We start from the raw sequence: 27411 nt of genomic DNA on the forward strand, positions 1-27411 counted from the left end.
AAAACATACAAGTTATTTTTTTTCCCCTTTGGACCTGAGCATTTGTTAGCAATTACTCATCCAAACTGCTGAGTTGCTGCTGCACATACGTTTTGGGTCATGTTTCTCTTAGCTAGCGATGGATACTGTCCAACCAAGGTTTTTATTATTTTTCTTTTCCAATCTTGTGAGCATGTCTGGTTTGAACAGCACTGTAGAATATATGTGTAACATGTAGCGTGCTGAAATCTTTCTTAGTGGTTTCATAGAGGAAGTTTACATAGGCTACAGATCAAGCCGAGAGTTAGTGGTGAAAGCTGCCTTGAGATTCAGTGGGGATGCCTTTACTGCAGTTGTTACTAGGGAGACAGATATCTCTACCAGAGAAATCAGTTGGGTAAAGTTTTCTGCTTGCCTTACAACTCCTTAGACTTGTTCTGCAAGCAATTCCTAAAGGGATAGCTTAAAAGTACACTTTATGGCTCACAGCATTGGGACATAGTCGTTTAACTGCTCTGTGTATGCCTTCTGTTACAGGAAACTATTTGGTATTAAAACGGACTCTTTAAAGGAGGGGGATTTGTTCTGAGAAGCACTTGAGGAGCGAAGCATTACTTGACAACCTGTTCAGTAAAAGTGGTAATCAGCACAACCATGAAAGGTAAGTGATTTGTCTTTTTTCTGGTCTTTTTTTAGTGTGGGTAATTGTTTTTGATTTCCACAGAGTGAAGTAACTGAGTTTAAAACCTTTAAATACACAGACACACACAGACAACTTCCTTAAAAAATAAAGGCTGCCAGGTCCAGGAAAAACCTCAGCACAGTTTTCTTTGGATTTCTGAAATCCTTTTCCTGCTTTGATTTAAAGTAGTGTATTTTTTTTGACTTCACGGTTACACCAAACAGACATTTGTTTTGCTTTCTTTAGAGGGCTAATGCAACCCAGATTCTGATACTAAAGGAAAATATTGAAACTGTGTTAAGTCCAGCATAGGGGCTAAGAATAAGACTACACTTAAAGTGTTACAGAAAACACTGTGCCATTTAGAGCATTTGAGCGACAGTAATAAGCAAGATGCCATTCATATCACGAGATGATGAGGATATCTTAAGCAGGCTTTATAAAGAATATAATCCCAAAACTCCTTTTATTTTATTGTTATATTAAGATAATATTAACATACTGAATAGTTGACTGTTGTTTCAGTGTTTGCTTGTAAAATATGCTGTACCTTAATTTCATTAACTATGGGTAAGGCAGAATTTGTTTTCTACTATTTTTCTCTAGGATAGCAGAATGTGATTTATATTATGATAAAGACTAATAAATAAGCAATAGCAGGCTGGTAAAATTCCAAAACCTGCTGGTCAACAGGTGTGTGGGTCATTCCAGCTGAAACAAAGCCAGTTTCCTATGGAATGGAGGTATTTTTTTCTGAAAGCCACTGAGATTTGGTTGCCTGGACAAACATGATTTTTGTTGACTCAAGTATTTTTTTGAAGCAGTTAGCTCGTACGTCAGTTTTAAACCTCAGTTATGAAGTGTGTGAGTGGATACTAAACTGAACAGTGGGTACCTGTTTTACTTTTGTTAACTATTTTGAACTTTATGTGACTCCCCTGTGACAGTTTACTTAGATTATATATTAGGAAAGCAATGTTTGTTAAGAGTATCAAAGAAAGCATATTCCATTAATGGCAGCTGCTCTAAATACTAAATACTGCTGTTATTTTTTAATTAAACATCACTGTATTAAGATCCAGTGCCATTTTCAGAGTAGCTCACTTGGTAAAAGCACAGCTGTGTGGTGTGCAGGGTGTCATACAGTCAGGTGAGAGCAGGTTTGGTTCCTGGCTGTGCAAAGTCGGCGGACTTCGGTGGTGATTCCTGAGGGAGCATTGCATTGCCTCTGGCCCTGGTGAAGGCAAAACTGTCAGGGACTGTTTCTCCTCATAGAGCTACAGCAGACCCTACCAGCTAGGTGCCTGGTGAGCAAAGGAGGTCATCTGCAGAACTGGCCTTTATTCTCCAGAGGCCGGTAACTCGCTGACATCCGATAGACTTTCTGGGTGTAGAAGAGGAAGCTGGCTTGGTCATGGCATTAAAATTCATAAATAGTTGAACAAACTACTCCTAACCAGTTCTGTAGTTCTTTTTATATTAAATATTTAGGATCATATCCAAACAGGCAACTTTTATAAGCATAGTCTTAAAGTACTGTTTTATTTTTAATTTAATTTCATTTTCTAGGGTTGGGCTCTAAGTGTTGGCATGTGACTGACTCTTACAGCTAAGATAAGCAGATTGCTAACTGCCCCACAAGGTTGTCTGTCACTTTTGTGCAGTGGTTAAAGCACTCGCTTGGGACTGGGGCTGATAGTTCACGGCCAGCTCCCACTAGTGCATCAGACCCCTAAGCCTCAACTGCCTGAACCATCATGCCCAGTTATAGTATATTGCAAAGAGAGTTCAGACTAGTTCAGGGTAACTCTACATTAAACAATTGTTCATGAATCCCTTTGAACTTGCTTACTGTTGCCATCATTGTTGAGAGGTTTTCTGTCTGAAAGTGGATTAATCAGAGAAGTAAGATTGCTTACTTAGGGAATTCTTCTGCACCAATGATCTATGAATACCTGCATCTTACAAGCGTTAAGCTTTTCAACACTAGTGTGTAGGCAGGAACAATGTTTATACACCTCATCTGACTTACACAAGCTGTACCATAAACAAGGTACAGACTGATTATTTGTCTATATAACTATATAATTTGACAATTTGTCAATGCAATACAGCACATTTAGGATGTAAAAACACATATTTCTGATGTTCAGATCCCACATTGCCTCCCAGGAGGTGTTGATGACATCCCCACAGTGTCTAAATAATACAGATGCATGTCAGCATGTTCCTTCACTGTGATGGCCCTTTTAATAATAAATGAAGTGCATATTCCTCCTGTAGACTGCTTTTGGATGACTTTGTCATGATGGTTGTTGTTGTTTTGGAAATTAACAGCTGTGCTTTGACTGCAAATAACAAATTGAGTAGTTTTATAAATAGTTAGTATCTGTTTTTATATGAATGTTTTACCAGGGAAATATTACAACACTTTAACAGTGTAAAGCTAAAACTGATGTGTTTGTTTTATAATGTAACTGGAGTAAGGGGAGCAAAATATTACCTGCTCTGCCAATTTAGCACAATTGGGATTAAATGGCATTATCTTTGTGTTTTCATTATTACTATAGAATGTTTTTTGTACAAGCTACCCACATAACTTTGGCTCATTGTCAAGGTGGTCCAATTTCATCGAGTTGGATCATTTCTATATATCCCCAAAAGGTTGAATGATTTCCTCTCTCTTATTTTTACAGCTTAATTAAAATACAAAGAGTCTTTTTAGACTGATGTTCCAATTCAGTGGGGAACCATGTGGTTAACTCTACATTATTGTTCTCACAGTGTGCATTCCGCGATCAAGTTATTCAAATGACACAGCATTTTTGAGGAGGATACAGTACATGCAGCACAGTACATGCCAGATCTGAAATGTAAACCATAATGAAGAGATTGTGCTGACCCTCTCATTGCATTTCCTGTGAAAATAACCACTTTAAGTTTAGAAATATAGAGTAAAAACACTATACAATGAACAAAACAATGGAGGAGGATCCACAAGGACTAACAAGTATCAGGACTTTGTTTTTATTGGAAAATGTAATGGGTAAACTGCATGAGAGACACGTGAATAAACACAAGAGCCCCTGGGTTTGCTCGTTAAAGGAACTGTGGCTGAGGTCATCTTTGTGTTGTCCTGGTGAGCAGCTTGTGTGTGTCTATGAAAACAGTCATGTCCTGTTTCTCTTTACAGTTTGCTAAACTGATAATTACAGTGTTTAAGAACCAATTGAACAGTAACCTTTTCCATTTTTTTAACAAAAAAAAAACAATACATGTTTTTTTGCTACTAGACAACAATAAACAACAATGTTTTTGTGTAGCAAATTTTTGGGGGGCCTAGGAAGATTGCTATTATTCATATTTAAAAAAATAGATTATGCAAAAAAATGACCCATGAAGATTGCATGTTTTAACAATGGATAGCAGCAGTGTTAATGTTTAATAGATAAACCACATTTAGTTTGAAGAGCTAGTAGAGCTGTTATAAAGATCCTTATGTACCCTTTAAAATTTATCATAGTTATGCAAGTAGTTAATATTAACTGTTCAGAAATGTCAGTAAACACCCATACAGAACAAATATATATTTTTTATATATAGTAAGAAATGTATGATACTTATATTTTACCAACATAATTCTTGAATTAAATAGAATATATATTAAAAATAGATTATCAAGATATTTTATACTTTTTTCATACACCAAAATTGGCCCCTTTTCTAGATATGAAAAATATGAGATATATGTTTTATGTATTTAGAATACATAAATGTGTATATATTTTAAATGTATAATTAGTGTAAACCTTTAGGTTGAGTTTCGGGGGGGCGCTGGTGAGTTGCGTCTATTCTTCACCTATCTTTAATCTCCCTGTCAATCACTCCCCTTCTTCTATATATTATTATTTATTATTTGTTTATTTAGCAGACGCCTTTATCCAAGGCGACTTACAGAGACTAGTGTGTGAACTATGCATCAGCTGCAGAGTCACTTACAATTACGTCTCACCTGAAAGACGGAGCACAAGGAGGTTAAGTGACTTGCTCAGGGTCACACAATGAGTCAGTGGCTGAGGTGGGATTTGAACCGGGGACTTCCTGGTTACAAGCCCTTTTCTTTAACCACTGGACCACACAGTGCCTTGCAAAAGTATTCAGACCCCTGACCAATTCTCTCATATTACTGAATTACAAATGGTACATTGAAATTTCGTTCTGTTTGATATTTTATTTTAAAACACTGAAACAAAAAATCAATTATTGTAAGGTGACATTGGTTTTATGTTGGGAAATATTTTTAAGAAAAATAAAAAACTGAAATATCTTGCTTGCATAAGTATTCAACCCCTGTGCTGTAGAAGCTCCCAGTTTACACCGATGAAAGAAATTGCCCTAACGAGGACACAATTACCTTACCATTGGCCTCCACCTGTGAACCATTAAAGTTGCTGTCACATTTTCTGGATAAAAACCCCACTGTTGATGGATCATTGGTCAGGCTGTGAATCTGAAGGAAAATGAAGACCAAAGAGCATTCTATAGAAGTTAGAGATAAAGTAATACAAATGCATAGATTAGGGAAAGGGTACAAAATAATATCCAAGTGTTTGGATATCCCAGTGAGCACAGTTGGATCAATAATCAGGAAGTGGAAGCTGCATCACACCACCCTGGCACTGCCAAGAAAAGGCCGTCCCTCAAAACTCAGCGTTCAAACAAGAAGGAGACTTGTGAGAGAAGCCACAGAGAGGCCAACAATCACTTTGAAGGAGCTACAGAGTTCAGTGGCTGGGAGTGGAGTAATGGTGCACCAGTCAGCCATATCAAGAGCTCTGCATAACACTGGCCTGTATAGGAGGGTGGCAAGAAAGAAGCTGTTACTCAAAAAGTACCATCTGAAAGCACATCTGGAGTTTGCCAGAAAGCATGAGAGTGACCCAGCTGCAATGTGGAAAAAGGTTTTGTGGTCAGATGAGACCAAGATAGAGCTTTTTTGCCAAAACTCAAAGCGCTATGTGTGACGCAAACCTAACACTGCCCATGCCTCAAGACACATCAGCCCTACAGTGAAGTATGGTGGTGGCAGCATCATGCTGTGGGGATGCTTCTCATCAGCAGGGACTGGGCATCTTGTTAAAATTGAAGGAAGAATGGATGGAGCAAAATACAGGGAAATACTGTAAGAGAACCTGCTTCAGTCCGCTAAAAAACTGAAGCTTGGGAGGAAATTCACCTTTCAGCAGGACAATGATCCCAAGCACAAGGCCAAAGCAACATTGGAGTGGCTCAAGAACAAAAAGGTGAATGTCCTACAGTGGCTCAGTCAAAGTCCTGATCTCAATCCCATTGAGAATCTGTGGCACTATTTGAAAATTGCGGTCCACAAGCATCGTCCAACCAACCTGAACAACCTGGAGCAAATATGCCAAGAAGAATGGGCCAAAATCACTCGGACACTGTGTGCAAAGCTGGTACATATTTACCCCAAAAGACTTAAAGCTGTTATTGCAGCGAAAGGTGGCTCTACCAAATATTAATGTGTAGGATTTGAATACTTATGCAAGCAAGATATTTCAGTTTTTTATTTTTATTTAAAATATTTCCCAACATAAAATCAATGTCACCTTACAATAATTGATTTTGAGTTTCAGTGTTTTAAAATAAAATATCAAACAGAACGAAATTTCAATGTACCATTTGTAATTCAGTAATATGAGAGAATTGGTCAGGGGTCTGAATACTTTTGCAAGGCACTATAAGTCTCCTGGTTCCACTTCCGCTATCTCTAGCGTTTGTTTGTTTTTCATACAAGCCGGTAGGCTACCAGTCTATTCTTAGTCTGTGCGTCTACTCTACTGGTTTTCGGAGACAACCCGAGTCCCTCATGGTTTCCAGCCGTCTCTTCTGCTCCAGTTCCAGCAGCAGCTGCCACCATTCCTCAACCCCGCTGCGGTAAGAGATCTGCTCCGTTTAATCCATCACAAGCTGCCTCTTCTTCAAAGACTGGCCAACCAACAAGTTAATTAAATCATTGTTCAATCTCGGAATATCCATACCAGCATGATCCCACAGGAAATCAATGTTTCTCCTCCTGTGCGAGTCCCAGTCAGCTAATCTGGTCTTTCTTACCCCGGCAGCATCAAGAGCCGGCCCCTCCTCTTCCAAGGCGCGGCCCCGCTCATCTGCACAGTCCATCGCATCCGCAGCCGCTATAGCCAGCACAGCTGCGCCAGCTCTACAGCTCCCTGTCCAGTGCTTTCAATCTCAGCGCCAGGCTCCAGTTACTGTTCAATCCAGCCCAACTCTCTCTCTCTCTCCCCTAACCTTCTCATGGATCAGCAGCAGATGAGCACGAGCCTGCAGTAGCAGACAAATATACAGCCAACCTATCCATGCCCACAGACAGATTTTCTCAGACATAAAAGGCCTTCTGGACGTGTTCAAGGTGATGCCCATCCACCCCTCCCTCCGTCACTTATTCAGTGTCTACTGGAATGGAGGATTTTATTTCGCCACCCAGCTCACCTTCGGTTGCCGCAGCAGTCTGAAGTTCTTCAATACCCTATCCGAAGCGTTATGTTGGATCCTGCTAAACTCCTATCACGTTCCTTTTCTCCTCCAGCTTCTCGACAACTTCCTTCTCATCAGCCCTCCTTCGCTCTGTCCAAGCCATAAACGCACTCCGCTCGCTCTTGTCTTCGGTCGGCGTCCCACTCTCTGCTGAAAAAACCATCGGCCCTGTTACATCTCTAGAGTTCCTGGGAATCACGCTTCATACCATCAAGTTCGAAGCACGCCTCCCACCTTCAAAACTGGATCACATCCGCTCCCTCATTAACGCCTTTCAGTCGTCACGGTCCATCTCAAAGTGGAACCTGCTCTCTCTGCTAGGCCACTTCAATTATGCCCTCCACATTATCCCTAAAGGCAGAACATTCATATCTCGGCTCGTCACACTATCCACCTCCGCAAAAAACCTCAACTTTCATATCTTCATTCCTTCAGATGCCAGAAAGGATATAAAAATGTGGTCCACTCTGCTCCAACATTGGAATGGCTTCTCCTTATTCTACCAGGATTTCATCACAGCCCCAGACTTCTCACTCTTTACAAATGCCTCCCACCTCGGATTCGGGGGCATCTTTGAAAAACAATGGTTCAGCAGCAAATGGCCCCCGAAAATCCAGAATCTACCCCCCCTCCAACGGAAGTCCTCAACACTCCTTGAGCTCTGCCTAATCATTGTAGCCACTCACCTCTGGAGCAAAACTTGGGCCAGAAAATCTATTCTATTCTTTAGCGACAACCTCGCAACAGTCCACATTATCAATAAGGCAGATCCTGAGTCCTTCTTATCATGCAACTCCTGCGCCGCCTTGTCTGGCTATCAGTTTAAAATAATTTCCTCATTCAAGCTTGGTATATTCCTGGATCCTTTAATAACTCTGCCGATGCTCTTTCTCGCCTGCAGGTAGCCCGGTTCCGCCAACTGAGGCTCTCCGCCGCTCCCTTCCGTCTCCAAGTCCTGGAGTTCCATCAACTGATCCTGGACTGAATTCTTCCTTGTCTGCTCTGCTCGGCTCAGCCCAACAATGTCAGTTGCTCTCGCTCCATCCACAAACTCCTCCTACTCTACAGCTTGGTCAGTCTTCTCCTGGTTTTGCGCCCAAAACCAAATCTTTTCCACTTCATTCAACCAAAATTGGATCCTCGCTTTTATCATCTACCTAAGGGACATCCTCCACCTCTCCCCTTCTTCAATCAAGTCCTATATCTCCAGTATTCAACACTTCATGTCTATTCCAGCTCCTACCTCTCAATCGCACCCGTCCGTCTTACTCTACGTGGGATCGACAGAAGTCTCCCTCCTTCCTTCCCAACCAGACTAACCTTCACCTTGGATATTCTCCTTAACCTGATTTCCATCCTGCGCCACAGCTGTTTCAATCCTGTCGATCTCGTTATGGAGTCCATGTGCCTGACCTCCTTCGGTTTCCTGAGATGTGGAGAATTCACCGTGCCATCCGTTCCCAGCTTCAGGCATCGATCCAGTGACCTCTTCATTGTTAAGGACCAACATTTCCTCCTTCTTCTCCAATCTTCAAAAACTGTATCCAGCTCTCAAAGATCAACTCCCCTCTCTGCCCTTACTCTGCAGAAGATCCTATCAACCAGGAAACCTTCACCCTCCGAACCCCTCTTCTCCGCTCTATCCATAAACATTATTACTAGGCATTGGTTCGCCTCTCATCTCTCCTCCCTTGTCACCAAGGCAGGCTTGCCCTCCCAGTTCTACACTCCTCATTGCTTTAGAATCAGAGCAGTGACATCTGCAGCAAGAGCCAGACACAGCCAACACGCCATCAAAGTCCTCGGTCACTGGGTATCATCAGCAGTCGACCTCTACATCAGAACCTCCCCAGCAGGCATCGTAACTGCCCACCAGTCCCTAGCTAGCTTGCCTGGAGTGGGTGCACCCTCTCTGCCCGGTCCACCAGAGGTTTCCTTCTAAAAAAAGGTTTTTTTTCCTTTTGACAGTGAGGACGGCTTTCCTTTAGGTCATCAATACTAACCTCTTTTTGTCTTGTTTGTTTTTCCCCACTTAAGTCTATGTTATGCAGTGGCTGCAGTCTTTTCTTTTCTATCCTCACAGGTGCAGTTCTGCAGGGGTTATATTTAAAATATATTTTCTTTTCGTATGGGTACGATTTAACTAGGAGCATACTGCTTCACACCAAACATTTCCAATAATAATTCTTACACTTGTTTTTGTAAATATTGTACTAATATCTTCAACAATACAGAACCTCAATATTACTTCATTTTCTTACATTTTTTAATTATTATTATTAGGTGACCCCCAAATAAGTGCTTCCATATTCCTGAACCATTGGGAACCTTAACCCTTGCACTGTAACTTTGATGGGAAGGGGCTCAACACCTACAAACACAACAACAAAGCAGGGAATCCCATGACACTGCTGAAGGTATTCATTTGTGTAGTTATATTACATTACCAGTTCATATTGTAATTATTTATCAATCAACTACGTCAACCTCGCTATTTCTGACTGAATTTGGGGATCTGCTATCTATACTGACAGTCAAATATGATAGGATTATTTTATTGGGTGATTTTAACCTTCATGTTGACATTGATTCTGATTCTAACTCCTTGAATTTTTGAGGCTACTGGATTCCTTAGATAATATCCTGCATGTCAAAGGTCCTACGCGTAATCGTGGCCATACTTTAGATCTGGTAATTTCTCATAGTTTAGCTGTTAAGAATGTCATAACCCTAGATCTTACTATTTTTTTATCATCTTGTCATTCTTTTTGAGGTGAATCTGCCAGTATCTACAAAAGCTGTGGACCATACATTTAAATCCTGGGTGATTAATCCTTCAACTGCTGCTAAGCTTTCTGATGTAATGAGCTCATTACCACCCTCTCAGTCCTCATCAGTAGAGCTAGTTAATATCTACAACACTACCTTGACTGGTATCTTAGATACTATAGCACCAATCAAAACTCAGAGAGTGTCTGTTAAAAAAGCTCACTGTGGTTTAATGATACAACTCATAAGATGAAATATGAAGGTCGTAAAATATAACAGAGATGGCAGGAATCTAAATTGCATATTCATTACATCGCAAGGAAGGGCCACCTGGATAAATATAGGAAGGCTCTGGCTCTGGCATTGGCTAGATCATCATATTCTAATTTAATTGAAACAAATACAAATAATCCTAGAATTATTTTTGCTACCCTAGATACATTAATTAATCCTTCCCCTAATAGTCCTACCTTTGACATTGGCTCATCTCACAGCTGCAATGCCTTCTTACATTTCTTTAAAAATAAAATACTAGACATCAGAAATTAGATTCCAGAGACACATTCTACTAAGGACGACTCCGGCACAATTTGACCAACTACACCTATTAAGGCTACTATGGGGGCTTTTTCTTTGATTACCTTACAGGAACTGACAGAGCTAGATCAACATATGAGAGCTACTACATGCTTTCTTGATCCTATTCCTACAAAAATATTAAAAGATGTTCTTGGTGTTATTAATACCCACATTTAAAAAAATTATAAATGGTTCACTTTCCTCCAGTATAGTTCCCTCAGCACTTAAGGTAGCTGTGGTAAAGCCTATGCTTAAGAAACACAGTTTGAACCGTAAAGTCCTCAATAACTATAGGCCAATCTCCAACCTACCATTCTTAGATAAGGTTCTAGAGAGATTTGATGTAATGGTATATTCAAGAAGTTTCAGTCTGGTTTTCGTGCTGCACATAGCACCGAGACGGCCCTTGTCAGAGTTGTGAATGATCAGCTGATATGCTCTGACTCTGGCTTTCCATCAGTTTTAATTCTTCTTGATTTAAGTGCTGCCTATGATACTGTAGACCATTCCATCCTACTGAATTGTCTTGAAAGCACAGTAGGACTGTCTGGCCTTGTCCTATCCTGGTTCAAATCTTATCTGTATGATAGGTTTCAGTTTGTCTCTATTGGGGAGGTAAAATCGGCATTCTCAGAAGTTGTCTGTGATGTTCCACAGGGCTCCATTCTAGGTCTCTTGTTGTTTCCATTATACATGCTATTGTTAGGTGACATTATCCACATGGAGTGAACTTCCATTGCTATGCTGATGATACCCAGCTGCATTTGTTACTAAAGCCAATAATTTCTTCTGCCTGGATGTTATTAGCTACTTGCCTTACAGACGTCAAGCATTGGATGTCACAGAATTTTCTAATGTTGAATTCAGATAAAACAGAGGTTATGCTAGTGGGATCATAGAACCAACTAAAAGGAAATGTGGGATTACACAAGCTTGACCCTTGCAGTCTCTCATCAAAAAACTAGAAATTAAGAGTTTGATCCTGATTTCTCATTTGAGACTCATATTAGGGAAGTTACTAAAGTATCTTTTTACCATTTGAGAAATATAGCCAAACTTAGACCAATTATTTCTGTATCTGATGTCGAAAGACTAGAATTGATTCTTGTAATGCACTTTTTTCTGGTGTCCCAAAACTTGTGGTATCCCGCTTGCAGCTTGTTCAGAATACCGCCGCTAGAATTCTGACTAAAACCAGAAAAAGTGAACATATTACCCCTGTTTTGGCCTCTTTACACTGGCTCCCTGTGCAGTATAGAATTGATTTTAAGATTTTGCTATTAACTCACAAGGCCCTGAATGGATTAGCACCTAGTTATTAGCCAGAGTTACTGACCCTGTTTCTTCCAAACCGCACTCTGAGATCACAGGATGCGGGGCTGCTGGTTATTCCTAGAGTCAACAAAAGCAACATGGGAGGTAGGGCTTTTTCTTGTAGAGCTCCTAAATTATGGAATGCTCTGCCTTCGTTTGTCAGGGAACCTAGGACCGTCACAGTTTTCAAGTCAAGACTAAAAACGCACTTTTATAAAATGACTTTCTTATCTTAGGGGGTTTTAATGTAACTTTAAAATAGCTGCGTTTGTATTATGTGTATACTGTTATTTAAATCTGTTATTTAATGGTCTGATTATGGCAGTTGTATGTGTGACATGCTATACAAATGTGTTGTCGTTTGTTCTTTTTTCTGCTATGTACTGTACAGTGCATTGCGATACTCTTGTATAAAAAGCGCTATATAAATGCAATAAATAAATAAAATAAATATCTTAGAGACTGTTTATGACTGAGTGATCTATTAAGGCATGCACCCAATGATGGTGTTGTCACTTATTAAGCTTACATGCTGCTCAAGCTGTACCGTTTCTGTGGACAACCACCAGCACTGCATTAGCCTTCAACATTCACAAGCTCCATGTTCATCAAAGGAGAGTGCACAGCTGTAGAACTTTGGCGGGGTTCACCCAGTTTAAGATTGGGATGGTATTTGTTTTTGAACTTAACTAAGGAGGCACACCTTTGGATGTAGTTACAATCATATGGTTTATTTTTGAGTTAGCATGAAATAACACAGCAGGCTCTAATGTGCTTATATGGATGTTTTACAAATCTGTGAGCTTGTTTTCATAGGTGGACAAATATTGTAAAACAGATGTGAAATGAGAAAGAAATTCTTTTTTTTTTTTTTTAGCAGATAATCTTGAAACCCTGAAGGCTTTGAAAATATAATTTCCTTTATCACTGTAATAGGTTCCACCCACAGTTATATATATATATATATATATATATATATATATATATATATATATATATATATATATATATATATATATATATATATATATATTTGTGGCAGGGGCACTGCATAGTTAGAAATATGTGTTTTTGTGGCTGGCTGCCTTCCTGGCTCAGGAGTGGAGGAACAGTCTGGAGTCAAGATGGTGTGGAATGTGGCCAGGTGTTAATCGATTTATTGATTGTCAATTAACCCCTGGCCACATGCTCTATAAAAAACAAAGAAATGTTGTTTGTGCAGTGGCAGCAGAGAAGGGAGATAGTCCAGAAGAGCTAGTTAAGAAGAGCTAGTTAAGATGAGATCGTTGCCGTTGCCAAGCTTGAACAGTATTTAGTGTAGAGAGAAGACTGGGAGCAGCAGGCTGTGCTCCCGGTTTATGCACCGAGATTGCTATAGCTTGGGTGCTGTTTTAAAGTGCTTTTGTTTGGATTTGTTTGTTTAAAGCTTTTGTTTGCTCCTGTTGTTAAATAAGTGTGCCAAAGTGCTGAAGAGCAGTCTGATGCCTCTGCGTCCGCTGTTCTTGCCACTGACCAGCCTTGACTGCAACTCTACTACTCCACTATATATATAGTTTATATGTTTATATGTTCTAATAAACACATGGCTTTCAAAAGATCTAATCTCACTGACAGAGGATGACATCATACTGTACATTCAATTACATCATGGTTATCTATGTTATTGCATTGTTTTTGGAACATAATGTGTTAAACTAACACCTCCTTCAGTGTAAGAAAATACATTAATTTAGGAAAGGAAAATGTTGTAAACAGGAATATGAGGGATAGACTTTTGATTTGTTAATGTTGCTGTTAAAAAAAAATGAATTCTGTGAATTAACATATTTTTTTGGCAGGTCTTGTTAATGTTTAGCTATTTCAGATTAACTTGGTACACCCATTAAGAACTAGCTCACAATTATTAGTTTAATCACAGGTCCAGACTGTTCTGTGATCTTCATATACAATTTCACATTCTTTCTTTTAAGCTGAGGATTGTCCTACCTGCCAAACTGTTAATAATGCTGTAGTCATGTTTTCTATCCAAAAGCCATGCAAAGGTTAGCTTCTTGTACAAACAATATGAAATCAAATAATAAGGCAAACAAATTAAAATAAAAAATAAGATCCCAGCAGTTTGAGAAAACTATTCCATATTAATAATAAACATGAAAAGATATAGACCTTTTAAATGGGATTTTGAGGTGCAGTCATTTTATGTGTCAATGTTGTTGTTACAAAATGTTTTTCAATGCATTGGGAAATGGGTTAGTTATGGATTCTGACCCCTATGGGTAAGATGAGGAAAAGAAAGCTGTAATTACTTACGCAAGGGAAATTGTACTGTGGTCAAGATGCTCACTTGCAACAAGAGTGCACTGTTGCCAGTTCTTGTCCAATCTATGTCCTGTAGCACAAGCAACTCACACTTACTTGAGGCTTTTGATTGTCTGGCCTGATCATGGTTTGCTGTTTAAAAACCCACAGCTATACTGTATGTAGAGTGCTGAGTGTATGCCAGAAGGAACCCTGGAGGGAAAAGTAGAAGAAAGGAAGAGTATCGATTATCTAATTAATTAGGATTTATCAGATTATTCTGACAGTGTAATGTACTGTATCTAAAGAAAAGTTAGGGCAGCGGGGGTGTTGGTGTGTGTTGTGTAAGTTTAAAGGAACTTTGCTTAATTCAGTCACAAATTAACCATTTGACTTAGTGTAAAAAACATTGGTTCAATTTTTTAAATCATGTTATACAGTACAGTTTTTTTTCTAGATTTGTTCTCTTTGATTAGTAATGTTTAGTCTCAGAAGAAGTAGCGTGTAATCTCTATACATGTTTTTGGTTGCCCCTTGCATGCTATGTGGTGTAAATAAACCACGACCAAGTATTGAGATAGTATTGGACACCTAATGATTGATGGAGGTTAGTGTGTCAGCTATCAGCTGTTCTTTGAAGTGTTACAGTAAACACCTGCAGTGTTTACAAGAAGACATTTTTTGTCTTTGCTGTATCATGTGTGCTGAATTCCAAAAATATTTATATTTCAACATAATCCTGAATGTTTTCATATTTTTATATACCAAATGCTGCAGCAATGTTGCAGGAGGGGATACATTTTTTAACAACAAATGTGAAAAAATATGATTTTAATAAAAAAAAAAAGCTTTAAAAGTATTTCTTGATACACAAATCAATTTGTGACTTTAAATCCGTATGCAGAAAATGGTAAAACTGTATTTTACAACCCTGCTATGACAGGGTAAAGGATCATACTGATGAAGTTCGGCCACCCGATGGGTGGTGCCGCTGTGCTCAATGACCTTTCACCAAGATGGAACAGACTGTAAGTCTATGGTCGGGTTGCGGTGGCCATCTTGGGGAGAGAAGCCACACAGATGCTTCCCTACTTACAGAAGACAGGCATTTTCTACTAACAGGTGTAATACTGATTCCGTCGGTGGAGCTAGGAGGATATTAGGGGAAGGTGTGGGAGGCAGGGATGAGTGAGCCTGGGGATGTGAGACAGGACGGTTCCAGACCGGTGCTACGTGTAATCACGATCGGCTAAATTAAACAAGTGAGTAACACCGACCTGGACGGGAGAGAGCCAGGACAGGGAACCATTGATTCGGCTGGAACGCACAGACTCACCGAAACCCAGGATTATTACAGTGAAACTTTATTATTTTGCGGAAGTCTATTCTTGCTGGTGTTAACCATAACGGTGTACATAAATAAAACACTGTTGAACTTGAATTCTATTGGACTGGTGTCCCTTTTTCTATACACGCTCTTTACCACACCCTTGGACCTCCCACTACTGACACTGCCACCTAGTGGTTAAAAGTGAAATTACATTAAAATGGATACAGAAACCTTACTCAAGTATCTCTAGCGGCAGGAGCAGAGCCGTGAGGAGGGGCAGACCCAGAGGCAGGAATAACTGGCTCAATTCTTTGGCAGCCTGGTCGAGAAGTTGTCGTCCTCTGGGAACCCAGAAGCCACCGTTGCTCATATGTTTTCTATTCAACCCAAACTCATGAAAATGACTGCAGAAGATGAGCCTGAAGTGTATTTAGTGACTTTCAAATGGGTAGCAGAAGCTGTTAAGCTTACCCCGTGTCTATCAGGGGAAGCTCAAGCAGTGTACAGAGCTATGGATGCTGTGGACGCACAAAATTATGAACTCGTCAAAAGCACTATACTTCACCGCTTGGGCATCACAGAGGCGACATATCGGTTGAGTTTTTGGTAATATGATCTTCCAACATTAAACCACTAAAGTTAGGATCCGTGCCTGGGAACAGAGCAATGAAGACACCTTGCGGTTTGCAAAGGATAAGGTCATGTCATTTAATGGAAAACCCATACAAATTTAGACACCAATAACATATCCTTGTTTTGTGGAGAATGACCGGCTAGTTTTTAGACTGTTCCGGGCAGCTGGGACTGGTCATGTAATCTCACGGTTGTTGGTTCCAAAGCCTTTCCGTGCTGAGGTGATGAGACTGACTCATGATATTCCATTCTCGGGTCACCTCGGCAGGGAGAAGACGGAGGACCGCATACTAGCGAGATTTTACTGGCCGGGCATTTACCGCAATTTAAGGCAGTATATAGCAAGTTGTTCGGCTTGCCAATTGACAGCTTCAAAAACTGTTTCTCCCACCCTGTTGGTGTCATTGCCACTCATTTCAACTCCTTTTGAACGAATTGGGATGGATATAGTGGAGCCTGTAGATGGCACGGATACGGGATATCGATTTATTTTGTTTTTTGTGGATTATGCCATAAGATATTCCGAAGCCATGCCACTCCATACAGTAACTGCACGGTCAGTGTCCAGTGAAGTTGTTAAACTTTTTTCTTGCGTAGGCATTCCAAAGGAGATTCTTACTGATAAGGAAACGCTGTTTATGGCTAAATGTACGCAGCAGGTTTGTGGGTTACTTAAGGTTCACTCTATCAGAACATCAGTTTATTATTCACAGACTGCTGGGCTGGTGGAGAGATTTAATCAGACCCTAAAACAAATGGAGTAGAGCATCCCATTTTTTATATGTCAAAAATTGCTGCCAAGAGAGACTATGTGGCTATCTAGAAAGAGTGCTTGGCAGTGAAATGGGCTGTTGATGCTCTGAGCTATTATCTCCTGGGAAGGACCTTTACCCTCATTACCGACCATGCCCCTCTAAAGAAGTTACATACAATGAAAGATATGAATGCTCGGATCACTCTGTGGTACCTCGCTTTACAACCCTTTGCCTTCCAGATTTGTCATTGGGCCTTAAAGCTGCATGCAAATGCCAATTTACTTTGGTGAGGGGAATCCACACAGATGCTTCAGTACCCTACAGTCTTACAAGTGAATAACACCAACCTGGATGGGTGAGAGCCAGGACAGGGAACTATTGATTCGGCTGGAACTCACAGACTCACCGAAACGCAGGATTATTACAATTGGGACTTTATTATTTTGTTTTGTAATTACGACTTTGCGGAAATCAATTTTTGCTTGTGTTAACTGCAACTGTGTGCCCAAATAAAATGCTGTTGAATTTGAATTCTATTGGACTGGTGTCCCTTTTTCTATGCATGCTTTTTACCACACCCTTGGACCTCCCACACCTACCCTGAGCAAGATTATAACTTAATAGGTCATCACTCAAGCGGAAAAGTGTAATTTGGAAATAAACGTTCATGGCTTGAGGTTGTAAATCCTGTTCTGTCAGAAAGACTAGCAGCATCACTTGCTGAAGTTTTTAAAAAAAACAACATTTATCATGCTTGAAAATGCTTGAGCTTGTGCTGGAGTTTTCAGTAAGAAACCAGACAGTGCCTGTATTGGTGTTTCAGCTCTTTCTTTATCAGGGTTCTATAAGCACTTCTATCCTGACTGATTCACTTTTTTTTTTTATTTGCTCCGACTAGAAACTCGCTCTGGCTATGAAAACCAGCTATTTAAAGGTATGATCTTCTTAGAGTATTGTAACTAAAGTCAGTGGTGATTTTCACAGTGATTGGGTTGACTAATATGATAGCATCCTGTTGGATGGATTTTATTTTAATGCTTTAGATTTTTAAAAAGTAAGCCTGAGAAATGAAGACATCTGCAAATGTTTTCTTGGAAATCATCTAATACAACGAACAGTTTTGTTATACCACAGAAATTCACTGAAAGGTTATTGTTATTAGCATTATAGAGTACAATCTGTGCTTGAGGAATAGAAGAATGAATTGTGGTTCAATTCCTTATCTTTCAGAGGAAGATCCGACTGGAGAAGAGGAAGAGATGCATTCCTTTAATTGTGAGCAAACTGGTTTGTAGCAATCATATTTTTTTACAAAAGCAATTTGAATGCTATATTTAGAGAGCAGATGCATGTTTATAGTCATATCTATCACACCAGCAGGTCACCCCAATGGAATTTATGGTAATATCATGTTTTTATGCTTACAAGAAACACTTCTTTTACAATCCCAGTGGCTCAGTGGAGGGTGCTGGGTGAGTTACGTGATCAGGAGCTTTCAGGTTTGAATCCTGGTCATGCTGAGTTGTCATTGTTGGCTTGGGGGCCCACAGGGAGCTTTGCATTGGCAAGGGAATCCATTATACTAGCTATTCAAATGGTTCTAGAGAGCATCCCATATTCAAGTACAGGCCAGAGTTATGTTTGAAAGAGGACGTTTGAACTGTATATTCATCCATGCTGCACACACCTACTGTAGAAACACAGGCCTGTGATTTTCCAGTCAGCCAACATAACAGCAGCTCTAGCTAGCCCGGACCAATTAACATTTCTCAAACTCTGACAGGTCTGTTACCCGTGGTCACTCCTCAGTACAGGACAGGATATGTCATAAGAGCACACTAGCACCCTTTCCACAGGAAACAGTGTAACCTACATCACTGACTGTTACATATACGCAAACGGGAATGTGTGGTCACTTGTGTGCTTGTTTTGTTTGAGGTTTTTTTTGAGTTTTTTTGGTGTAAAAAAGATTTCACGAGTAAAGGCCGTGTGACAGAATGGCTTGGTGGGATGACGTCACCAGACCAGGAAATAGACTCGCAGGCGAAGTACTGCAGGGTGAGACATAAATGCACTCGTTTTTTATTAAATTAAACACTAAACACAAAACAAAAGGCATGTTGGCGAAAAAAAATAATAAACATAGACTAATAAAACAAATACGGGCCGGAATGCAGCCAGCCGGATAGCAATTGTTTTACCTTACTGTGTGATTGATCACTCTCTCTCCCTCTCTCACTACAACAACACTACAACCCAGTTCCAGCTCATAGCTGCTGTTTATATTGCCATATATGCTGAAATACCGTCAGAGAAGACACTCATAATTTCCAAATGTTGATGAATATGTACCAGTCTTGATCATTGTTTTGTCAATAGCAATTTTAATAGTTTGATAGATCTGGCAGTTTTGAAATCTGTTGCATGGTGTCTGTGTCGCTTCAGTGTGTGTATGGTCATTTCACTGGGAAGGTATCTTTGGTGTGTAGCGGCCTTAAGTGTGGAACTTCAATTGCCCTTTAGAGGTATTTAAGTATGCATGGCAACTGGGAAAAGCATGTGTAATTCTAGAGCCACTATTTTACCAGATCTTGGGGAGTAATCATAAAATGTAGAAGGCGAGAAAGATGGGCCAGTGCTTAACTGATCCAAAAGAAAATAAAGAGAAAGGCTTACATTCAAGCACAAGCACTTACATGTTTAAAAAATATACTATAATTGGTTTATTTCTGCTTCATATTATGTTTAATACAAATAATATAAAAAATATAGAGTACATGTTTAAAGGTGAGGCAGATCATAAACACTGATCTGTAATAGTGTTGGCTGTTCTACAAGAAGTTAGGTAAGACACTCCAACTACCCGTGTGTGAATGGGAGAGAATGATTCCATACTGTAATGCTACCTCCCGACCTGGAAGGGTATTAAGTGAGGTTGACAGTACACCTTCATAGGGATGGGCCGACTCGATGGTAGGACGGAACCAGAAGTCGGCCATCTATGGTAAAAGGGCGAAGCTGTAAGACTGCTGAACAACTCTATTGTGATCAGCTGTGGGGCGCATGGCGAGTGGCACCGTACTGATCATGGGGATGAGTTTAGCAGTATAAAGGGGGATCAGTTACGTGAGTATGGCCCTTATGTTGACACGTTAGCAGACCGGAGCGCTGTTATTGTTTTTGTGAGAGCAGACGAAGACGGATTCGGGAGCTGAAGCTATGGAGCCAGCACCACGGAGCACGGGCACTTGCACCCTGTTTATTGTTTTATTATTGTTTTGGACTGCAAGCCCATTGTTTGATCCCTGATACCATTGCTGGTAGAGGGGATAGTTCTTTAATAAATTGGATAATTATTGTAAATACACCCTCTTTGTGGACATTGTTATCCTTACTGCATCACTCACATCCTGACACCATGCTAAACACTTAGAGATTTATTTTCCATTCTGTTAGAGTGACTTTCGGTTTACAGCAAATAGCATAATTAACAGTGAAATTCACCCTAGTCAAAGGTTACATTTTACAGTAAATGAGACATAACATTTTCAGTTCTGCTGGTATTTACTGTAGCATAACCACCCAATATGGTGAGCTGAGAGCCAACACAACCAGGTCATACCAGCTTCCAATCACGTTTCAAAAAAAAGGAAGCCCTGATGGGTGCTTCATTAAAAAAATAAATAAATAAATAAATGAAGATAACAGCACCTAAAACCTCAATGTATTACGTTTGAAAAAGACATGTAATAAGACAGTTCTCTATTGCTTTCATAGGGAGGACAAGAGGTGGCTGCATACAATGCCAGCAGACCCGGTCTCTGCAGTTGGCTGTCAAGGTGTTATATGGCTTCTTTGCTTTTCTTATTATTGCTGTTGCCGTTCTTGCATCTTTAGGTAAGTCATTTCTGCAACAATATGTTTATTTGAAATGTTAAAATATGGATCTGGTTGATTGTTTCTATCAAATCAAAAAATGCTGTTTATTTTATACAACGATAGTGAAATATTGAGCTCTGGTTTGCATCTTTACATCTATTTTGCAAATCTTATCATGTACTTTATGCTTCATAAAGATATCACTACAACCTAAATCCCAATACATTATACTGAAGCAAAGGCATTGTAAAACAGAATAACAGTTTTATGGACAAATTGTAATAATTGTATTGTAAATTAAACTAAAATAAATTTTTTTAAAAAGTGATATTGTGTTAATCATTCTTGCTCAGAGAGATTCATTTGTATTCAGGATCAATAGGAATTCTGAATTAAGGTACATTGCTTCTGTTGTATCAGATGTTTATTTGAAAACATTACAATTTTTAAAATAATGCTATGATTATATACCATTTCTCATTTCTATTTTACAAGTATTCAGGAAAGTCGACTCTTTATCAGAAGACCTCAACAGAACCGAATCTCTTTATGACAAAAAAGTCACTACAGTTCAGGAAAGAATTAAAGGACTGGGTAGGGTCTTACTTTTCATTATTTCATTTTTTGTGTCAGTATTTCTTATGTTAATATGCAAATCAAAAACCTCCCCTATCCTGCTTTTAGTTTAAATTAGAATTATATGCAAAAGCATTTTTAAACTTTTTTTTTTACAAGCTGCAGGTTTAAGCACTATCGTGCACGTGTAATAAACAAAACAAACACTAAACTGCTGTTATCTGTAATGTGATATTCTGCAATGTGATACTATGTACTGTAATATTTTATAATGTGATATTTTGTAAGGTGATATTTTGTAACAACTGTAAGTGGCCCTGGATAAGGGCGCCTGCTAAGAAATAAATAAATAAATAAATAAATAAATAAATAAATAAATAATAATAATAATAATAATAATAATAATAATAATAATAATAATAATAATACACACATTAACAAAACAAAACAGCACAAGGGCCAAAACAAAACATCTATACAAAACTCACGGTCACGAACATACACAGTAACATACACAGCAACACGACACACTGACCTCCACCTTCTATCACCAACATCACCCTGCCACACTGCCACACCATTTCAAATACTATACTGGTAAGCTCTCTGTATAAGATGAAAGTGAAAGTTTTCAGATTTTAAACACTCATTAATCGTACTCATCCCAGATGACATGTTAAATGTATTACATTTTAAATGTAAGCCTTAGTTTTAGAAAGAAAAAAACACGACTAAAACCTTAAAAAAAACACCTCTTTATCCTTCTGTTTAGATCACAAATCCTCCAGTAACTGCACAGACTGTCATGACATCACCCAGTTTGGGCAGGAGATTAAGAAGCTACAAGGAGAGTTTGAAGAGATTCAAAAAATGATTTTGGTTCAAGAACAGTCCCTGGACCAAGCAGCCAAGACTCAACAAAGTCTCACTTACTCAAATAGCAAATTTGCTCGTGACATCCAAAATTATTCATTCTCTATTAAGCTGATCAACCAATCCTTGGAAAGATACTTGGAGCAAGTCCATGGTTGGCAGATCGTTATAACTGAAACTGATGAATCAATGAAATCATTGGTCCAGGACCAATACGATTTACGGGCCGCAGTTCAACAAATCAATTCCACAGTTGGGCTGAGCTCTTCATGGATCAATGGCATTCAGAGGAAGACGGATGAAGAAACATTGGTTTTACAGAAAATTGTGACAGAATGGCAGAATTACAGCAAAATACTGGGCGCTATAAGGTCTTCCTCTGGCAAGACCAATGATATGGTAAGAAGTATTCAAAATGGCATTTCAACCACACTGCAACGCATCAGTCTCAACTCTGACACCATGCATGACCTTGTCTTGCAAGTAATGAACTTGCAGATGCAGCTTGATAACATCTCTTCCTTTGTGGACGAGCACGAGGAAAACATGCAAGACTTCCATTACCATTCAAAATACTATGAAAACAGAACCAGTGAGAGGTTTGAAACACTCGAGGGCCGAATGACCTCCCATGAAATGGAAATAGGTACCATCTTCGCCAATATCAATGCCACAGATAACCATGTGCACAGAATGCTGAAGTACATTGATGATGTGAGAGTGTCCTGCGCTGCTGGGCTGAGCACCCATGGAGAGGAACTACAGTATCTAAATAATACAATCCATCTGATGATTTACACAGCAGATTTGTTGAGACAAAGGTACAGCCTGTTGGATGCAAGACTAGATTTTGAGATAAGGAATCTATCAATGGTTATGGAAGAAATGAAACTGGTGGACATAAAGCATGGACAGATAATCAAGAACTTCACCATTTTGAAAGGTGAGACACATAAGGATTATGTTACAGGCATAACATCACAATAGCTAGCTATACGCACTATAAATATAATAGATGTCTTAAAAAGACAACATAAAGCATTCACACTGGTTATGGATTTTGACATTTTTGTATTGTAGTAAATGTAATGAATTGCAGATGACCTGTGTGGTTTAATACCTCCATAAGTATCCCATAAAACCAACCTCAAAGAACAAATTCTCAGTAAATTTAATGATGGGTCCCATTAATTTTGTTTGTGCTATTGCTTGCAATCAGAGAAACACCATTGAGATGTTATATATAGATAATAAATAGACAAACAAAACGTACTAAACACTTAACAAACGGTGCACGGAGACAAACAAACACGGTGAGTACAAAACACTTATAATTATTATTATCACTTATTTTAACTCCTTTCTCTCTCCCGTTCTCCACTCTCGAACACCCAACCCTGAGTGAAAGAAATGTGTGTCTATATATACTGTTGTGCTGGGATTCAATTACTAATTAATTATTCACTTGAATCCCAGCACGTGAATTAATTCTGTGCAACCCCGTGCTCACATATTACATTTAACCAGCACGTGAAGTGATTTGTGCCCTCCTCGTGCCTAAATACAAATCTACCTTTTTAAATACACGTGAAACACAGACCCGTTTATATCCCGTGTACCAATCTATACACCAACATTAACACACGCACGCAACATACAACACATAATATGCACACAGGGGCGGGGCACATTGCCACAATGATAAAACTATCTTGTAAGAGAATTGGCAAACTTTATCATCCTAATGTGCAGTTTAAAACTTTTTTTTATTGGACATAGTTGTTATGTCTTGCATAATGCAGACTGATGGCAAAGTACTTACATGCACTTTATTATCGATAATTATTCTAGAGGGATATATTGCACTGTGATTAAACATTTACATATGGTATGTTGTGGAGTTACTTGTGTAATTACAACCATTTTACTTCATACTTAAATAGCAACCACACATTACATAATATTTAGATTGTAACTACACATCTATATATGGAATTACTGTGCAAATAATATTGGTTAAAGAGAAATGAAATGTGATACACCATGATAGCTTTGAGATATATGTAACACATCTCAAATTAATTCGAGGTCAGCACGCAGTGCTGTACTATTATGCTCACTATTGCATGCATTACATAAAGTTCTGTTGTATTATCCAAATGATCGAGTAATGTGCTGGTTTTGGTGTAGTGATAAGACATTCTTGCTTACTGTAGGTGAACTTTTTTTTCACCTATATTTTTTACTGAACTTTTATTTATCTTTATGCAGGGTTTACCCAATTATTTTACAGTTAAATGGTTATTAGATTATCAATGGCTATCAAAAATATAATAAATATAATGTGTTATTTATAAAAAATAAAAACCTTTTGAAAACAGAAACATTGGTGCAGTTATTTGTTTAATTTTTGTTTTTCTTTTGTTGCACTTTTTTTAAAAGAATATTATCATTTATATTATTCATTTGCAGGTTTGCCAGGGCCACCAGGTCCAAAAGGAAATAGAGGAGAAGCTGGACCCAAGGGGCCTGTTGGATTTACAGGACGCAAAGGGGATGTGGGGCCTTCAGGACCCCGTGGGCCACAGGGCCAGAGAGGCTATCTTGGTCCACCAGGTCCCCCAGGAGAAGCTGGTCCTCCAGGGATTAAAGGCAGCCCAGGCATCAAGGGAGTAAAAGGATCTTTAGGACAACCAGGTGCAACAGGAGAAAGCGGACAAAAGGGTGACATGGGGCCACCAGGTCATGATGGACTGCCTGGTTCAAAAGGACCATCAGGAATACAAGGACAGACAGGTCTGCCAGGAATTCATGGACTTCCAGGTCCCAAAGGACAGCAAGGCCCCCCTGGACCACCCGGGCCTCCCGGGCCACCAGGAGCCCCGGCTCAATGAGCAATAAAACATGAAATTAAACACTTACAACAATGGAGGACACCTTCCATTATGTTAATATGAAAAGGGAAACAAGAAATACTGAAAGCCATCTGGCAAATAAAACTATAATATAACTACTAACCATGGGACACTGAATTTTAGAATTACAAAGTGGGAGAAAGAAACTAAGGAATAACCCATTATGACATATTGTTTTGATAAAGAAAAAGGTCATAATAGCTTGTTTATCTTAAACCCAGTTTTGACTAAATCAGGTCATGTTGCTTATATTCAGTATTGTTACACAAAAAATAAATCAGTACTAGTATTGGATTTTAGGTTTAGAACTGTACATTTTCATCTGTAACATTTGTTTTAAAAGGCTGTCATGTCTCACTCGCTTTTTATCAAGCCTAACAATATTTTAGCTTAAATATTTGTAAGTCTTGCGCAAACTGCTACTAATATCAAAAGATACACCACAACATGTTTAACATTTCGTAGTATGCACATCATAGGAACGGACATAAAAAGTTACTCTACAAAAAGTTTGATCTCATATTACTTTAATTTCCATAACACCTACTATTAATAATTATGGTACTACTATTAGTAATTATGGTAATACAAGAGTTTTACGTCTAACTTTGAAAGATCACTTAAACACTTTATAGTTGTTTGCTTCACATTTTGTACCAAGAACATTGAAAGTAGAAGCTAATTAGAGACAGTAAAATGCTTTGCAAACATGCCCCATGAGGTCAAGAGAGAATGCCTTGACTATCACATGATTAAAATACTTAGTGGACATATGAGATCTGTGAACCACAAAAGATTTTGGAAAAAAAATATCCTTCATATAGAGATACCAATACATTACTATGAGCTCCCCAATATAGCAAAACAAATGCAAAATCTAATCATCTAGTTTCTAGGTAAACTGTTCTGTATGCTTGTTTAACATTGCTAACTTCCTTTTACAAATGTAAAAGTCATGCATTAATGGATTGTTGATTAACTCTTATTCTCATCTTCCAATAGCATACAGTGTATACAGCAAGTGAGCTAGATACTCAGAGCAGGTACTCTGAATAAAAGTAGTTATCGAGGAAGTTACCTTTATATTGCTTGACCAAAGATGACATTTTATAATCAAGTAACAAACGCATTTCAACCAACTTTAAAATAAATTGAATTAAAGAAACAAAAAGGTACAGAATTATTTCAAGAGTCTATGTAAAAATCTCAGGTACTTTACTTGCCTCTCGTATTTTAATATGAAGGGTAGTGATTAGGGTCGTTTCAGAAAGTGGAGGTGCTTGGGTGCACAGGCTCTTTTTAGAAATAATGTTTTGGAGATTGTAAAGCATCTTTGTATCATGCCTGACTGCTCCAGTAACAAAATGCCAAATATCTTTAGTATAAGTATAAAGCCTTTACATTTTAACATTTCATATTAAACTCCTGGTATATTCTTAAACTGCTAAGAGGAAAAGGGAGAACATTCACAAATCCAGTGAAAGGTTGGGCTGAGAGACCTAAATCAGACCACTACTTTCATAGACTTGCACCATCACTCACATGTCTGTACAATATGTCATTCTTTGTTCTGGTTAATGTTCACTAATATTCAATTCACTATGTTAATATTTTACCTTGAAGGTAGCTCTCACTATACAAGTGAATTGCTTGTTAAAACTACCCATTAGGTACTGTAATGCTTTTTGCACCTACTGACATTTTTTTTTTCTACTTTTTTCAACTATTGTACAAAGTATCATAGGAAAATTTAACATTTTTGTAAAACAAAAAAAAACATACTACTGCAAAATATTGTAAGGTTATACTGTATGCTGTCCCTGTATCTATGCAACTGGCTTGCATAATTTAGTAATAAAGGCATTTAAACCTAGAAATGTTTATTTACTGATTGTGATATTGTATTATTTTCACTGGCTTTATTACAGTATATTCCAAATGCATGAACAATATAACAAAAAAAAAAACATGAGGCATTACAGATATCTTGAATGTCTCAATTACAAGTTACATAGTACTTTTGCAATGAAGCCCATGTTGCATTTCCACTGTGAAATGCAACACACAGGCCATGTTGTGATTTATAACATTCATCATTGTTTTCCGTTGCCAAAACATGGTGATTGGCTTTTTGACTGTTATTCTAAACTAAAATGCCAATAATAAAAAAAAAGATTGACTAAAGCGCTTTTTCTTGCATGCTCTTTAAATTAGTTGATCATCATTGTATTTGCCAATAAAAAGAACTGCACTGTT

The 27411-nt window shown here is 38.6% G+C and overlaps 1 protein-coding gene across 9 annotated transcripts; it reads left to right on the forward strand.

The window, feature by feature from the left end:
- The first annotated feature begins 58 nt into the window (after positions 1 to 58).
- LOC117411094 (scavenger receptor class A member 3-like) lies at positions 59 to 27411 on the forward strand. 9 transcript variants are annotated; one of them, XM_034018189.3, is made up of 8 exons: positions 59 to 138; positions 517 to 640; positions 17811 to 17846; positions 18143 to 18199; positions 20690 to 20809; positions 21287 to 21385; positions 22140 to 23183; positions 24713 to 27411. In XM_034018189.3, the coding sequence occupies exons 2-8, from the start codon at positions 634 to 636 to the stop codon at positions 25132 to 25134; spliced, it is 1785 nt and encodes a 594-aa protein (XP_033874080.3). In that variant the 5' UTR covers positions 59 to 138; positions 517 to 633; the 3' UTR covers positions 25135 to 27411. The 9 variants fall into 9 exon arrangements, with proteins under 9 accessions (XP_033874080.3, XP_058881747.1, XP_033874079.3 ...); XM_034018188.3 differs by lacking the exon at positions 59 to 138 and adding an exon at positions 173 to 376; XM_034018190.3 differs by lacking the exon at positions 59 to 138 and adding an exon at positions 173 to 371.

The sequence above is a fragment of the Acipenser ruthenus genome, chromosome 6, assembly GCF_902713425.1.
Source record: "Acipenser ruthenus chromosome 6, fAciRut3.2 maternal haplotype, whole genome shotgun sequence".
In the NCBI taxonomy this organism is placed as follows: Eukaryota; Metazoa; Chordata; class Actinopteri; order Acipenseriformes; family Acipenseridae; genus Acipenser; species Acipenser ruthenus.